This window comes from Anolis sagrei, chromosome 1 (genome assembly GCF_037176765.1).
Source record: "Anolis sagrei isolate rAnoSag1 chromosome 1, rAnoSag1.mat, whole genome shotgun sequence".
In the NCBI taxonomy this organism is placed as follows: domain Eukaryota; kingdom Metazoa; phylum Chordata; class Lepidosauria; order Squamata; family Dactyloidae; genus Anolis; species Anolis sagrei.
The window spans coordinates 189,634,203-189,648,806 of record NC_090021.1 but is presented as its reverse complement, the minus strand read 5'-3'; the positions used below and the strand labels follow the sequence as shown (position 1 = coordinate 189,648,806).

At 38.5% G+C, this 14,604-nt stretch overlaps 1 protein-coding gene across 1 annotated transcript in view; it reads right to left on the bottom strand.

Annotated features, from left to right (window-relative positions):
• The window catches only part of TTN (titin), a 303,381-nt gene that overhangs the window by 53,383 nt on the left and 235,394 nt on the right, over positions 1 to 14,604 (bottom strand). Inside the window, exons 254-271 of the mRNA XM_067471246.1 lie at positions 13,881 to 14,174; positions 10,816 to 13,776; positions 10,407 to 10,727; positions 10,035 to 10,319; positions 9,619 to 9,918; positions 8,071 to 8,373; positions 6,552 to 6,827; positions 6,155 to 6,454; positions 5,759 to 6,061; positions 4,633 to 4,932; positions 4,243 to 4,530; positions 3,849 to 4,145; positions 3,455 to 3,757; positions 3,045 to 3,350; positions 1,675 to 1,962; positions 1,267 to 1,557; positions 874 to 1,161; positions 61 to 651 (exon numbers count right to left, since the gene is read on the bottom strand). Coding sequence (XP_067327347.1) covers positions 61 to 651; positions 874 to 1,161; positions 1,267 to 1,557; positions 1,675 to 1,962; positions 3,045 to 3,350; positions 3,455 to 3,757; positions 3,849 to 4,145; positions 4,243 to 4,530; positions 4,633 to 4,932; positions 5,759 to 6,061; positions 6,155 to 6,454; positions 6,552 to 6,827; positions 8,071 to 8,373; positions 9,619 to 9,918; positions 10,035 to 10,319; positions 10,407 to 10,727; positions 10,816 to 13,776; positions 13,881 to 14,174 — 8,295 coding nt within the window. The remainder of the gene's footprint in view (positions 1 to 60; positions 652 to 873; positions 1,162 to 1,266; positions 1,558 to 1,674; positions 1,963 to 3,044; positions 3,351 to 3,454; positions 3,758 to 3,848; positions 4,146 to 4,242; positions 4,531 to 4,632; positions 4,933 to 5,758; positions 6,062 to 6,154; positions 6,455 to 6,551; positions 6,828 to 8,070; positions 8,374 to 9,618; positions 9,919 to 10,034; positions 10,320 to 10,406; positions 10,728 to 10,815; positions 13,777 to 13,880; positions 14,175 to 14,604) is intronic.

Here is a 14,604-nt window from a genome sequence, read left to right as displayed (position 1 = left end):
CTCAAAACAGTAATTTATGACAACAATCTTACAACAAGCACGACACAGTATCCAACTTACCAAATGGATGCCTTGCAATTATCGGGTCAGATTTAAGACCTTCACCTACTCCATATTTATTTTCAGCACTGATTCTGAATGTGTATTCACTGCCTTCATGAAGCCTTGTAACTCTAAATGTAGTTTTCTGGACAGCAGAAGCACATGTCACCCATTTATTATTCACATTGTCTCTTTTCTCAAGGATGTAGTTAGTGATTTCTGAACCACCATCATCTTTTGGAGGCCCCCATTTTAATGTCATAGCATCAGCTGTAACTTCATCAAATTTCACAGGCCCTGTTGGGATTCCAGGTTTGCCAACAACTTTGACAGTGATAGTGCCTTCTTTACTTCCAGCTACATTCTTCAGTGTGACTGTGTATTTTCCAGCATCATCTTTTTGGCAGTCACGTACTAGAAGCGTAGTGTTAACTGCTGTCGCTTCAAATGCAACTCTTCCTGTTTCAGTAAGTGCCAGATCTTCTCCTTTCTTCCATGTCACAGTTGGTACTGGCTTGCCTTTAATTGGGATTTTCAAACGGAAACAGCTTCCTTCTCTAGCCAAATATAGCAATCCTGGCAGGTCTCTTAGATCAAGATCAGGTGCCACTGTAAATAAAAATATATTGAACAGTCATATACAGCAAACAAAATAATTTACAATGACTTCAGTAACTTAGATTTTAAAGAAAGCTTTGGGGGCAGATGTTCTGGAGTCCTTGTTTTGTTCACTGCAACATACTAACATGATTACCCATTGAGAGTTTTATTTGTCATTAAACTGACTCAGAAGCAAGATGAATCAGTGATAAAATGTAGACATCTACTCACCAATATCATCCCTTGCCAGCACTGTAATTTCACTCGGTGTGCCATATCCAGCTTCATTTTGTGCTCTTACTCTGAAAAGATATTCTTTCCCTTCATTTAAGTCCCTTGTTGAATACTGGAGATTCTTTGACCGCATAACTTCTTGCCATTGATGTTCACCAACCATAAGCTCAACGATGTATGCATTAATGCGGCTTCCACCATCACTAATAGGCTTTTTCCATGATAAATTGCAAGATGACTTTGTGACAACTGGAGCTTTTAAGTCGACAACAGGCCCAGGTGTTTCTAGTTTGAAGAGTGGAAAATATATTGATATGGTGCAAGATAATTTTTTTAAAAATACAAGGACTTTTTAAGGATTCAATGGGATAAGAATGCTAATTTTCTCACCAGAAGCTTTAACAGCATCACGGGTTTCACAGGGATCGCCAATGCCATATTCGTTTTCAGCAAAAACTCTGAAGAAGAAAGATTTCCCTTCTTCTAAGTTAGAAATCCTAAAACTTGTCTTTGGACATTCTGTGGCAACTGTGGACCACGATTTTCTTTCTGCATCTCGTTTTTCAACCACATAGTTCTTCACTGGACTCCCACCATCAATTATGGGAGGTTCCCATGAAATAAAGGCTGAATCTTTAGATGCTTCTTTTACAATCAGATTAATGGGTGGTCCAGGGGTGTCTGTGTTAAAACAAAGTAAAATTTTCAGTTATTTACCAAAATGCGGAAAATAAATTCTAGTCATTCATGCAGGGCATCATTAGTAATTTTTTTGACCTGATATCACGTTTTGCTTACCAAGTACTTTGACCACAATGGTGTATGACTTTTGTCCACAGCTGTTCTCCAGATTCAGAACATATTTTCCAGCATCATATTTATTTACATTTTCACAGCGCAAGAAGGTATCAAAATCTGTTGATTTGATGTCTAGTCCTTGTCTGTCTCTTATGTTAGCACCCACTTTAGACCAAGTAATCTTTGGAGCTGGACGCCCTCTGACTGGCACATAAATTCTCATTGTGACTCCAGCACGTAATATGAGGACCTTCCTCAGTTCAGCATCAAGCTCTCCTTCAGGTGGAACTGCATTTTAAAGATTAGATATGTGAAAGATAAAGTGATTAACAGAACCAATGATAATATTCTCAAGTTTCAAGGCAGGATGGAGAGGGATAGAAAGGAAGCCGAGAAAACTATAAACATGTAAGACTATGGAAATAAAATTCAAATTCAGTATTTTTAAAAGAAAAAAGAATAAAAAAGAAGCCATCTTTAAAACCATACTTCCTTCCCAGTCACCAATCTTCATGTCACTAATCAACAACTACAATGGTTTCGTACATTTCTTCTCTCAGTTTTCTAACTTGAGAATCATTTAATCTCAATGTTCAGCATACTAGGGCTCTATCAAAATGGGGAGTGGGTCCTGCTGTGGTGCCATTGTCTAGGTGGACAATGGTTTCTATCCTGTGGTCTTCCAGATATTTTGGATTTTAGCTCCCAGAATCCATCATCATTGGCCATACTGATGATGGTCTAGGGATTTCCCATTAGGATAACTCATCTTGCACTAAGAACATGATTGTTAAGAAGAAGATGCTGTTTTTTTTATAGAAAATATAGCCATATTTTCCTGAGGAATATTTTGATACTCTGGGTTGTTTTATACTGACAAAGATTTTAGGAAGGAAGAAACAAGGGACAGATGTGCACATTGTGAGCCGGTACCAGTGCTGACAACTGAGAGACAAGTGTTCATGGACCAGACACTCAAGATATGCTTTCTACTGGTGAGAAATATATCAATTTGATGTTGGGGAAATTCATTCTGGTGGTTTAATCCTACAGATAATCTCATTCACCAAAGTCCCACGAGCCTTTGTACCAGAACTGTACTTTCACTGTAGCAGTTGGAGTTCCTGCTAGAGTGAAAACACTGTGTGGAGCCCCCTTTGCCTGCCTATTATATATCCCTAAATCTGGATCAAATCCATGCATTCATAAGGGACCTTGACATACTGGAGCAACTATAGGAGTGTTTGCACATGGCCTACAAAGCTGCATTTCCCGCAGCCTTCTTATAGCAGTTTTCATTTTCTTTAGGCACTACATGACATCTGCAATCTACAGTAAGACTAATAACCCGTATCTTTTCAATTACTCACTTAAAATGTCTTTGGCAAGATGTTTGTCTGGCACATCACTTGGATCACTATATCCAATCTTATTGACAGCATAAATACGGAACTGGTATTCTGTGTTTTCTGTGAGTCCAGTTGCGACATAATTGGTATCTGGCAAATTCTTTGGCAAATTGCACCGGACCCAGTTATCTGTATCTACTCGTTTTACTTCAACAAGGTAGCCAATAATGGGGCTTCCGCCATCATATGCTGGCTTAGACCAAGATAGGCTGATAGAACTGCGGGTGGTATCAACCACTTTGGGGAACGATGGTGGGCCAGGAGGATCTGGGAAGGAAAGTAGTAGAAAGTTACATATAGCATGATCAGGGATGGATCCAGCTATCCACCCACTGATTTATATAAGAAGAATTCATATGTGTTCAACTTACACTGAGGATCCCGAGCATAGGCTGCCTTTGATGGTCCACTAGGTTTGCCTAGTCCAGCTTTATTCATTGCGGTTACTCTGTACTCATATTCTGCTCCTTCCTGGAGTCCAGTCGCCTTTATGGTCCTCTCAATGACGGGCTTTCTATTCACTTTTGTCCAGTTGACAGCCTTTGTTTCACGTTTTTCAACAGTATATCCAGTTATAGGAGAGCCTCCATCATTAGCAGGTGCTTTCCAGCTTACAGTCATGAAGTCTTTCGTTATATTACTAATTATTGGTGGCTCACAAGGTCCAGGTACATCTATTTAAATAATTATTTGAAATTTATTTAACAGCTGTTAAAATATAAATCACCACAAATTGGATAATATAAGCTACTATGAGATGCTTACCATATGGATTTTTAGCCACTTTGGATTCAGTTAGTATTGGGTCGCCGACTCCGTATTTGTTTTCAGCAGCAATGCGGAATTGGTACTCGTGTCCTTCAATCAGCTTCTCAACACTACAGCTAGTGATTGGAACATTGGCTGTAACTTGAGCCCAGTTAGGCCGACTTGTTTCCCGTTTGTCAACAATATAATTAGTAATATCTGATCCACCATCTTCTAGAGGGGGTTCCCAAGAAAGCATTGCCCGATCAGTGTACATGTTAGTAATCTTAACTGAGGCTGGGGGGCCAGGCTTGTCTGAAAATGAAACATTAAACACAGAATGATTTTTTGTAAATGCCATGTTTTCTAAAGCTCAGGTTTAAAGTTTAATTGATACCAAACTTTAACTTACCTAGTACTTTAAGCTTGATTGTGGCTGACTTAGAACCAGCTGCATTTTCAGCTGTAATGGTATAGTCTCCAGATTGCTTTCTATTTACACTGAAGAGGTCCACAGTACATAAGTGTCTTTTGGTGACTATCTTGGTTCCTTCGGAGGGTTTTAGAATCTCTCCATCTTTCTTCCAAGAAATAGATGGCATGGGCTTGCCAAACACATTAGCCTCAAGACAAACATTGGTTCCAGCTTTTACTGTAAGTAAGGATTTCATACCTATTCCAAGTTCTATTTTTGGTGGTACTGAAAAGTAAAAGAGAAAAAAAAGTAGGAAACGGCAAAGAAAACTAAGGAATTGCAAAGAAGAAGAATACATACTTTCTTAGTATTAATAGCATTTCTTACCATTTTCTGCTTGTACTGTTATTGGATCAGAAGGTTCAGAAGGCCAGCTGATATTCACAGATGTTTTTGCTATTGCTCTAAATTGGTACTGTGCGCCTTCCTCCAAGCCTGTTGCAGTATACTCTTCTTGAGGGATTTGATGAGGAGTGGTATTGCATCGTAGCCATTTATCTCCGGGCAACTTACAGGCTTCAACAAAGTATCCAATTATTTTGCTTCCACCATCATGCTTTGGCCTTGTCCAGACAAGGGACACTGTACTCTTAGTGACATCAATAACTTCAGGTTTACCAGGAGGATCTAAAAACATGGCGGTCAAGATTAGTACACCAGGTTGGGCATTTAATGCAAGTAATTTCAAATGGTTTACAATATATAGGCTGCATCTGCCATTCATTTCAGTGGTGTAGAGAATGGGTGGTTTAGTGGTTTGAGTACTGGACTACAACTCTGGAGGCCATGGTTCAAATCCCTGCTTGGCCATGGAAATTCACTGGGTGACCTTGGGGAAGTCACAGTCTCTCAGCCCCAAAGCCCTCCCACCCCTTCCAAACAAATCTTGACAAGAAATCCCTATGTTATGGTTGCTGTAGAAATGACCTGAAGGCACTCAAAAACAGTAAAGGCTAAGTAAGTAACAAAATTTCCTTTTTTGGAAAAAATCAACTTTAATAAAAAGTGTTTGTTTGTCAGGATTATGTCTAAAATTACATTAAAATTATATTATAATGTAATGCAATATAATACTAATAATAATATGATATTATAATTATATATTCATATTACTTGTAATATTACTAATAATATTACAATATAATGGTATAGTACAATATAGTAATATTTAATACTGAGATTGTACTATGCTAATAAAATAATATATTGTATACATATATATACTGTAAGCAGCTCGGAGTCCCCTTCGGGGTGAGAAAGGTGGCATATAAATGTCATAAATAAATAAAATAAATAAAATTGCAAATGTTTAGACTGTAAACCTATGCACATTTACCTGGATGGAATGCCTTTATAACTTAAACATGTATTGCATTGTGCTGATATAGAACTTAGGCTGTATTACTAATAACATTAATTGTAAGTCATCCGTGCATACAAGCATTTTGCTTACCAACTGGTGTTCTTGCTGTAACAAAATCTGTTGGCTTGCTAGGCTTGCTTGCACCAGCTTTGTTCAGAGCATATATCCTAAAAGTGTACTCAAGTCCTTCAATTAAATTGGCACACGGGTATTCTGTAGATCGCACCAGTGTATCATTGGCTTTCACCCACAACAAACTGTTCCTTTCTTTACGTTCAATGAGATATCCTGTGATTGGACTGCCTCCATCACTGTCTGGCCTGTCCCAAGCCACAAAAATGCAGTCCTTGTTCACCTTGGTAACACGAGCATTCTTTGGTTCACTAGGAACATCTGTAAAGAAAGCCATAAGAAGAGAATATTTCATCCTTTAAGCATTTGGAATGTCCTCATAACAACCATGTCATTGTTTTGAGCCAGACATACCAAAGGGGAACCTTGCAATCATCTTATCAGATGGAAGTGGCTCGGAAATTCCAAAGCGATTTTCTGCACGGACACGGAACATATATTCTAGTCCAGGGGTTAGCTTTCCAAGTCTGCAATTTGTCTTTGTGACAGAAGCGACAGCTGTTATCCAATCTCCCCTGCTGACGTCACATTTCTCAACTACATAGTTGGTGATGTTACTACCACCATCTTCAAGTGGAGTGTGCCATGACAGACTGCAGGCATCAGCATCTATATCGGAAATTTCGAATGGTGGCTGTGGTGGTCCAGGGATGTCTATAGAAAGATATGAAAGTGAATTTGTAATGCTAGTAGATAATGTGTTAAAGGTAAGTTGTAAAGGGTTAAGACTGGAAAAGAAAATGTAATGTACCCATGACAACCACTTTGATTTTCTGAGTAGCCACTCCAGAACTGTTTTCAGCAATTAGACTGTAATAATCACTGTCTTTCCTGGTTACATCCTTAATGATGAGGACAGAGGTGCTGTCTGCTTTATGCACAGCCAACCGGCTAGATATAGCCACGTCATGGTCTCCTTTCATCCATTTGCAGGTTGGGTGAGGTTTCCCATAAACATGGGCTTCAATCCTGAGTTTCTGCCCAGCTTTTATGTTGACATGGTCTGGCATCAGGATCTTAGGGGGCACTGAAATAAAACCAAACAATGGAAACATACGTTTAGAGCATACAAAATCAAAAGCCTTGTACTTTTGCATTATGTAATTTGTATTATTTTGTCCCATGTAATCTTTTTCTGATACAGGTTGGTTATCTCTTATCCAAAATATTTGGAACCAGAGATGTTTTGGATCCCCCCCCCCCCCCCGATTTTGGAATACTAGTATCTGCTTATATGTACATCATAGGATATCTTGAAGATATCAGACACCCATGTGGACAATTTGGGATATCAGAGTTCCCAATAGGGGAAACTCAACCTGTATCACTATTACTGTAGTACAATCAATAACTTTCATTTTTCAATAGTTATAGATTTCTTGAAACAATGTCCTTCCAGTCTTCATGGTTCAGAAGTAATGTGAAAAAAACTCTGGTATTACAACCCAAAAGAGAAAATTTATTTTTGTCCTGCTTCCAAGTAACATAATTATCACTGAATTAGCATTTTACACTGCAGAACTATATCACTTTGATTCCACTTTAACTGCCATGGCTGCACCCTATGAAATCTTGGAGCTTATTGTATGGGGAGGCACTAATAATAATAAATAATAAACTTTATTTATACCCCACCACCATCTCCCCGAAGGGGGTTGGGGTGGCTCACTAGAGCTGTTCATCAGAGCATTCAAAGTACCCCTCCCAAATCCCAAAACTGATGTTTCCATGTACATTAAAATGGAATCATAGAGTGATTGTTTTTGAGTCTGAAATAATCCATTGCTCTTCCTTCAATATTTTTCAAACATGACATCCTTCTGACAAAAATATGTCCTCTCCTGGCTTCTCCTATATATTTTATATTCTAAAGCTTAATGTATTTAATTGAAATAAATGTATATTTGCCTAATTTTTTCAGATGTTGAAATTTTACAGCATATTAAAATGATGACATACATTAAAATACCTATCTGTGAAACTTTGCTTCATGAAATTGAAACAAAACATTGCTAAAATTTGATTTTTCCAGGTTATATTCAATGCTGTTCTCACAAAAAAAAAAATCTAACATTGTGTTTGGACAAATCAATGTAAACTCTGTTTAGATCATCTCAAAAGCTGACAAAGACAACATCAACAACTTGTAATACACGTAGTTCTTAATATGACATCTAAAACTCTTTATCAAATTCTAGCTATGCAAATAAAGAAGGTGCTTCCGGAATTTCATTTCTTTACATTTTAAATTATAAAAAATAATTACTTACTCAGTTGTTCTTTAATTTCAAAAATGCCTTCAGTTTCTCTTGGTAAACTTACTCCAACAGCATTCCTAGCAGCAACTCTGAATTTGTATTTCTTTCCTTCCTTTAGGCCAGCAACAACAATGCTAAGATCTTTTACAATAGAATACTGTGTCCAGTGATCCTCAGAATGACCCTCTTCCTGATATGAAATAATGTACCCATCGATTTTAGACCCACCATCCCGCAGTGGTGGCAGCCAGCCTAAAGTGGCACTGTGCTTGGTAATTTCAGTCACTTCAACTTTCCTTGGAGGGTCAGGTTCACCTTTAGAAAAAAAACAGGCAAGCATATTAACTTTTACACATCCAACTGCTTAGATGAAATTATTTCTAAAATCTTGAGATCATCCTGTGATTTTTCGTGTGTTCCTTAAGCAACTACCGCTAACAGTTTCTTGACTTAAATGTTATTTTGAATCAACAAGTTATAAGAACAGTGATTCTTAAATGCTATTACTTCTGGCCTACTTATTCTACACTCACTTTTTAAAAAACTAAATAGACACCACAAAGTACAAAGAATAAATAAAAGTCTACTGAATCAAAATACTTTGATTATGACTCTTGTTGGTTCAATACATCAAAGCAAACTATATGCAAAATATATAAAAATTAAATGGTTTTACAAAATGTAAATCCTACTGCATTCTTTTGATTTTTGTGTAAGATTCTGTATCATTCACATTTCCAGATTTGCTACCATAGACAGTAAAATCTTATGCATATCTGCTCAGAAGCAAATACTATTGGATCCATTGGTAGTTGGTCCCAAATACGTGAGTGTAGTAATGCAACCCCAATAAGTAAATTTGTGTAAAAGGAAAAGGTAAAGGTTTCCTCTTGACATTAAGCCTGCGTTGTCCGTAGACACCTCCTAGGTCATGTGGCTGGCATGACTGCTGGAGTGCTGTTACCTTCCCACCGGAGCAGTACCTACTGAGCTACTCACATTTGCATGTCTTCAAAATACTAGGTTGGCAGAAGCTGGGGCTAACAGCGGGAGCTCATCCCGCTCCCTGGATTCGAACCGCCTACCTTTTGGTCAGCAAGTTCAGCAGCTCAGTGGTTTAACCCACTGCGCCTCCTCATTACTTACATCAATTATTAACTCTTAATTTATACATTGTGGTATATACTAATGTTTTTGCTTGTACTGTGGTATTTGATTTAGGATGGCTCATTCATACATGTCAGTTGTTGCTAGAGAAATCAAGCATTAAATTACATGCGGTACCTCTGATGTTTCAGCACATATGGACGTGGTTTATGCTGTTTGCAACATTTGGGCTGAAGATTTGACACTAAACCAGATGTACATGGATCAATGACAGGCTATTGGACAAGCTAAAGAGATTTTATTGTCTCATAATGCATTGTATATTAGATATACCAGGACATAGATCAACATTCAAACCAACGTTTCAACAGTTGATTTGGGCTACCTGAACAGCCATACAAATTGGAATCTGTTAGATAAATTAATAAAGAATCGACACAACTTGGTACTTACTTAGTGGATCTGTGGCCAGGATGGGTTTTGGTGTGTCTCTTGGGACACCAGGACCATATTCATTGACAGCAGTCACTCTGAAGAAATACTCTGAACCAGGCATAAGATTAGCAACTTTGAAACTAGTCTTCTTCACATCGGCAATAAGTGTTGCCCAAGTCTTCCTATCAGCCTCACGTTTTTCCAAAATGTAATGTGTAACAGGACTACCACCATCATTTTCAGGTGGTGTCCATGAAAGTTGACATGCCATTTTTGATACATCTGAAACTTTAAATTCTGCTACTGGTCCAGGAGTATCTAGTAAAACATTAAGAGATGAAATTAAACCACAGTTCAAAAAAAGAGCAAATTCTCACAAAGACAAAATGAAATTACAAAACAGGACAGAGGATAATATTACTGCTGTTGCTTACCGAGAACACGGACATTCACGAAGACAGCCTTTTCTCCAGCAGGATTAACAAGTGTCAAAGAGTATTTGCCTGAGTCATCTCGTGTAGAATCAGGAATTACACAGAAGGCCATTGTGTCAACCAGGTCAACCTGGCCCTTTCTGATCACATTATCAATTCCTACTCTCTTCCAGGTGACTTTAGGTGCTGGTCGTCCTCTCACAATGGCAAAAAGTCTTATGGGACATCCTGCTCTAACTGTAACTAACTTTCTCAGGCTTGCATCCAATTCAATCTCAGGAGGTTCTGAAAAAAATAACAGAAGGTTAGACTTTGAAAGTATTGTAAAGATTACAAATACATAATAATTCAATGGTTAGTTAGCAAAATTACCAAGTATTTCTTTGGGAGAAACAGCTTCCTTCAATTCAGCCGGCCGGCCAATGCCAACCTGATTTTGTGCTGAAACCCGGAATTCATATAATTCTTTCTCATCCAGGCTTGTCACAGTAAATTCTGTATGAATAACTTGTGCAGCGACATTGCATCTTTTCCATCCTTCATCAGGACCTGCTTTTTCTGTTTTTGGCCTCATTTCCACCACGTATCCAATAATTGGAGCACCACCATCATAGACTGGCTTTCCCCATCCAAGAGTAAGTGAAGTCTTTGTACTATCAACAACTTTAAGATTAGTAGGAGGACCAGGTGGTTCTGTAAAATGACATAAAGTAGAGGAGTAAGTATTCTAGCGAGCTTTAAAATTACAATACTAATACAATTAAATTTGAAAGGTCAGTACCTATTGGGTCCTTTGCTATTGCTGGTCTTGATGGGAAACTTGGTTCTCCAATTCCAATTTCATTCTCTGCCTTGACACGGAATTGATATTCATGTCCTGGAATAAGATTTTGAACCTTTTTGCGTCTTTCGGGGATTGCAGATTTGGTAACGGGAACCCACCTCAATGATCTTTTCTCTTTCCTCTCTAATATATATCCTGTAATTGATTTCCCACCATCATATTCTGGTGGATTCCAAACCACAGTCATTTCCTCTTTGCTGACCTTCGTAATTTCTGGAGGATCGGGACGCCCAGGTCTATTATACTTGGTTTTGGCTATAATTGGTTTAGTTTCTGTTGGTGGACCACTTCCCATTTTATTCTCTGCACGAACCCTGAAAATATATTCATTGCCTTCAATGAGATGTGTTACATGTGCATAGGTCATTAGCACTGAGGAAGAATAGGTAGTCCAAACCATACGTTTACTTTCACATTTCTCCAAAATATAGTTCTGTATTTCACAACCTCCATCATCCTCAGGTGGGTCCCACTTGACAGTACATCTGTCACTTGAAACATCAGAGACTTTCAAATTTTGTACAGGTCCTGGTTTGTCCAAAACATTGACAGTAGCATAAGCTACAAAACTACCAGCAGGATTTGTGGCAGTAATCGTGTATTTGCCACCATCAGTACGCCTTGCTTTTGATAGCAGGATCTTAGACATGTCTGATGTTGTTTCAATTTTGACCCTTGGAGATTTGGATAGATCTGCAGAATCTTTTGTCCAAGATACTTCTGGTTGTGGTTTACCTCTAAGTCCTGCTTCAATTTTAATTGGTTCACCAGCTTTGACAATAAGTACTCCGGTTAATTTCAGATCAAGTACTGGTTTCTGTACTTCTTCTTTAACAACAACTTCACTTGTCTTCACCCAATCACTTTCACCACCTTCATTCTTGGTCTGAACTCTAAATTGATAAATTTTATTTTCAACACATTTGTCAACCATGTAGTGTGTTTCCTTGATGCTACCTTTGTGCACTCTTTCCCATTCATCTGAATCCTTCAATTTTCTCTCAACATGGTATGTTAAGTTTGGGCTGCCACCATCATAATCTGGCCTCCTCCATTTCAGATACACAAATGTCTTCCCTGTTTCTGCAATGTGAAGGTTTTCAGGCTCACCTGGCCTATCAACAGGATTAATGGCAAGGATTGGAGTTTTAGTCTCAACAACTGGGCCTGGACCTACTTTGTTTTCTGCACAAACACGGAAGAAATATTCATGATTTTCTATAAGATGTGCTTTCACCAACCGTTTAGTAAGATCTGAAGACACTATTGACCAGCCTCTTTGGCTTGGCTGACGATATTCAACTATATAATTTGTAATTTCTGAGCCACCATTATCTTCAGGATTCTCCCAAGAAACAACACAGGATTCTTTAGTGACATAGCTTACTTTCAGGTGCTGGCAAGGGCCAGGCCTGTCTAGTACATTAACAACGGCTGATGCTTGCGCATGTCCACTGCTGTTTTTAGCTGTAATAAGGTATTTGCCATGGTCTGATCTTACAGCTTTTTTCACTTGGAGCTCTATATGCGGGAATTCTTGAATAATATCAACACGTTGATCTTTTGTTATTATTTTGCCATCTCTAGACCATGTTATGTCAGGGACTGGTCGGCCTTTCACTTTGCCAGTAATCTTTATTGTTTGACCCACTCTGACAGTAATTACATCACGACAAGCCACATCCAGTTGTAGTTCTGGAGGGGAAAGAATGTCTTTAGCAAGAACTGTTTCTGGCAATTCTCGGGGTTCTCCTTCTCCTACAATGTTAGCAGCTTTTATACGGAATCTATATTCATTTCCTTCAATTAGTCCAGGTACTGTAAAGGCACATTGTCGGATTAGGTCATCTTTATTGATTCTATTCCATTGTGTAGTTCCACTTTTCTGGCATTCTACAACATATCCCAAAATAGGACTTCCACCATCTTTGAGTGGCTTTGTCCATACCAGTTCAGCAGTTTCTCTGGTCTTATCTTTCAACTTTGGATTAATGGGAGGTCCAGGTGGTGTTATAGGACGTGATGCTTTTATTGGATCAGAAACTAGTGATGGCTTGCTTAGGCCAACACTATTTTCTGCAAAAGCACGGAATTCATAGGTACAGCCTTCAAAGAGTCCTGTTGCTCTGAACTTCAGATCAAGCACTGGGGATTTGTTGACACGTATCCATTTGCCTGAGATTTCACGACGTTCAAGTAGGTATCCACTTATTGGACTGCCACCATCGGATTTTGGTATAGACCAGGTGACTGTTGCAGCATTTTCTGAAATATCATGAACTGTTGGTTTCCCGGGTGGTGATGGGGGATCAAACATAGCCTTAGCAACTGCTGGTTGTGAATCAAGAGGTGCACCAATGCCTATCTTATTCTCTGCACGAACACGGAAAATATATTCCAGGCCCTTGTGCAGACGTGGTATTTTAAGTCTAGTTTGATTGAGTCCTGAGCTGACAACTCCCCAGGTTTCTTTCTTTGACTCTCGTTTCTCAACAATATAGTTAATTACAGGACTTCCACCATCATCTTTAGGAGGCCGCCAAGCAATGACCATGTTATCTACATTTACTTCTAGAATATCAATCGGGCCAGTTGGTGGACCAGGAACATCCAAAACTGTTAGATGTACAGGTACAGTTTTGCTTCCAACTATATTAGATACTGTGAGTAGATATTCTCCAGTGTCCTTTCTTGTGCAGCTTTTAATAGTCAGAACTGTTGAATAACTGTCAGTATCAATCTTGAAATTGCCTTCTGATTTGATTTCAGTATCATCAGTAACCCATTTTGCAGTTGGAACAGGTACACCTCTCATGATGGCAGGGAATCTTACTGTGCTGCCAGCTTTAACAACAAGACCTTCTATTAATTTCACATCCAGGTCAACAGATGGAGGTACTGAAAAAAAAAAACATAAATAGATATTACCCTCAAGTTTCCCCATTAGTTAAATTAAAAAATTAATTCTAGAACTATTACAGTAGCACAAATCAAGACCTTACCCAGTTTTTCTTGGCATTCTATCGGTATGGTTGTGTCTGGCAGGCTAAGACCCACAATATTTTGAGCTTTCACACGGAATTTGTAGATCTTTCCTTGCTGTAGACCAGTAACAACACACTCTGGTACAGGAACTGTTTTGAATTTAGTCCAGTCCTGTGCACCTTCTTCTTGGTATTCCACCAAAAATCCAGTTATTTCAGCACCGCCATCACGATCAGGCCAGTTCCAAACCAGAGAGACTTCTGTCTTGTCAACATCTATATGATGCAAGTTCTTTGGAGGACCAGGAGGATCTTTAAAACAAGATGAAAATAGGGTTAGCACTTATATTTTTAAACACATAGTCCAGAATTTTGGAATCTAAGACTAGTGTAACTGGGACTTTTTCCTCCTTGCTCTCCTGTTGCTATCCTCGACTGTACCAGCAAACCTATTCCAGAGAGCATCTCAACCCTTGTAATCTTTTGTTAGGATACATGTCGAAAAGAAAAAGAACCACTAATTCTGGCAGAACCAGTGGAATCTAATGGAAGGATGCACCCAGAATCTATCCCTTGAAATGTGTCCATATACCAATGAATAGTTTACAGATTAACAATAGACTAGAGTTTATAAAGCTTCTTTTAAAAACAGAATAGCATCTAGAACACTGTTTTATATTGTTGTTATTATTACATTGCTGTTAATTGCATATTTATGTTTTGATGTGGGCGCCATGGGGTG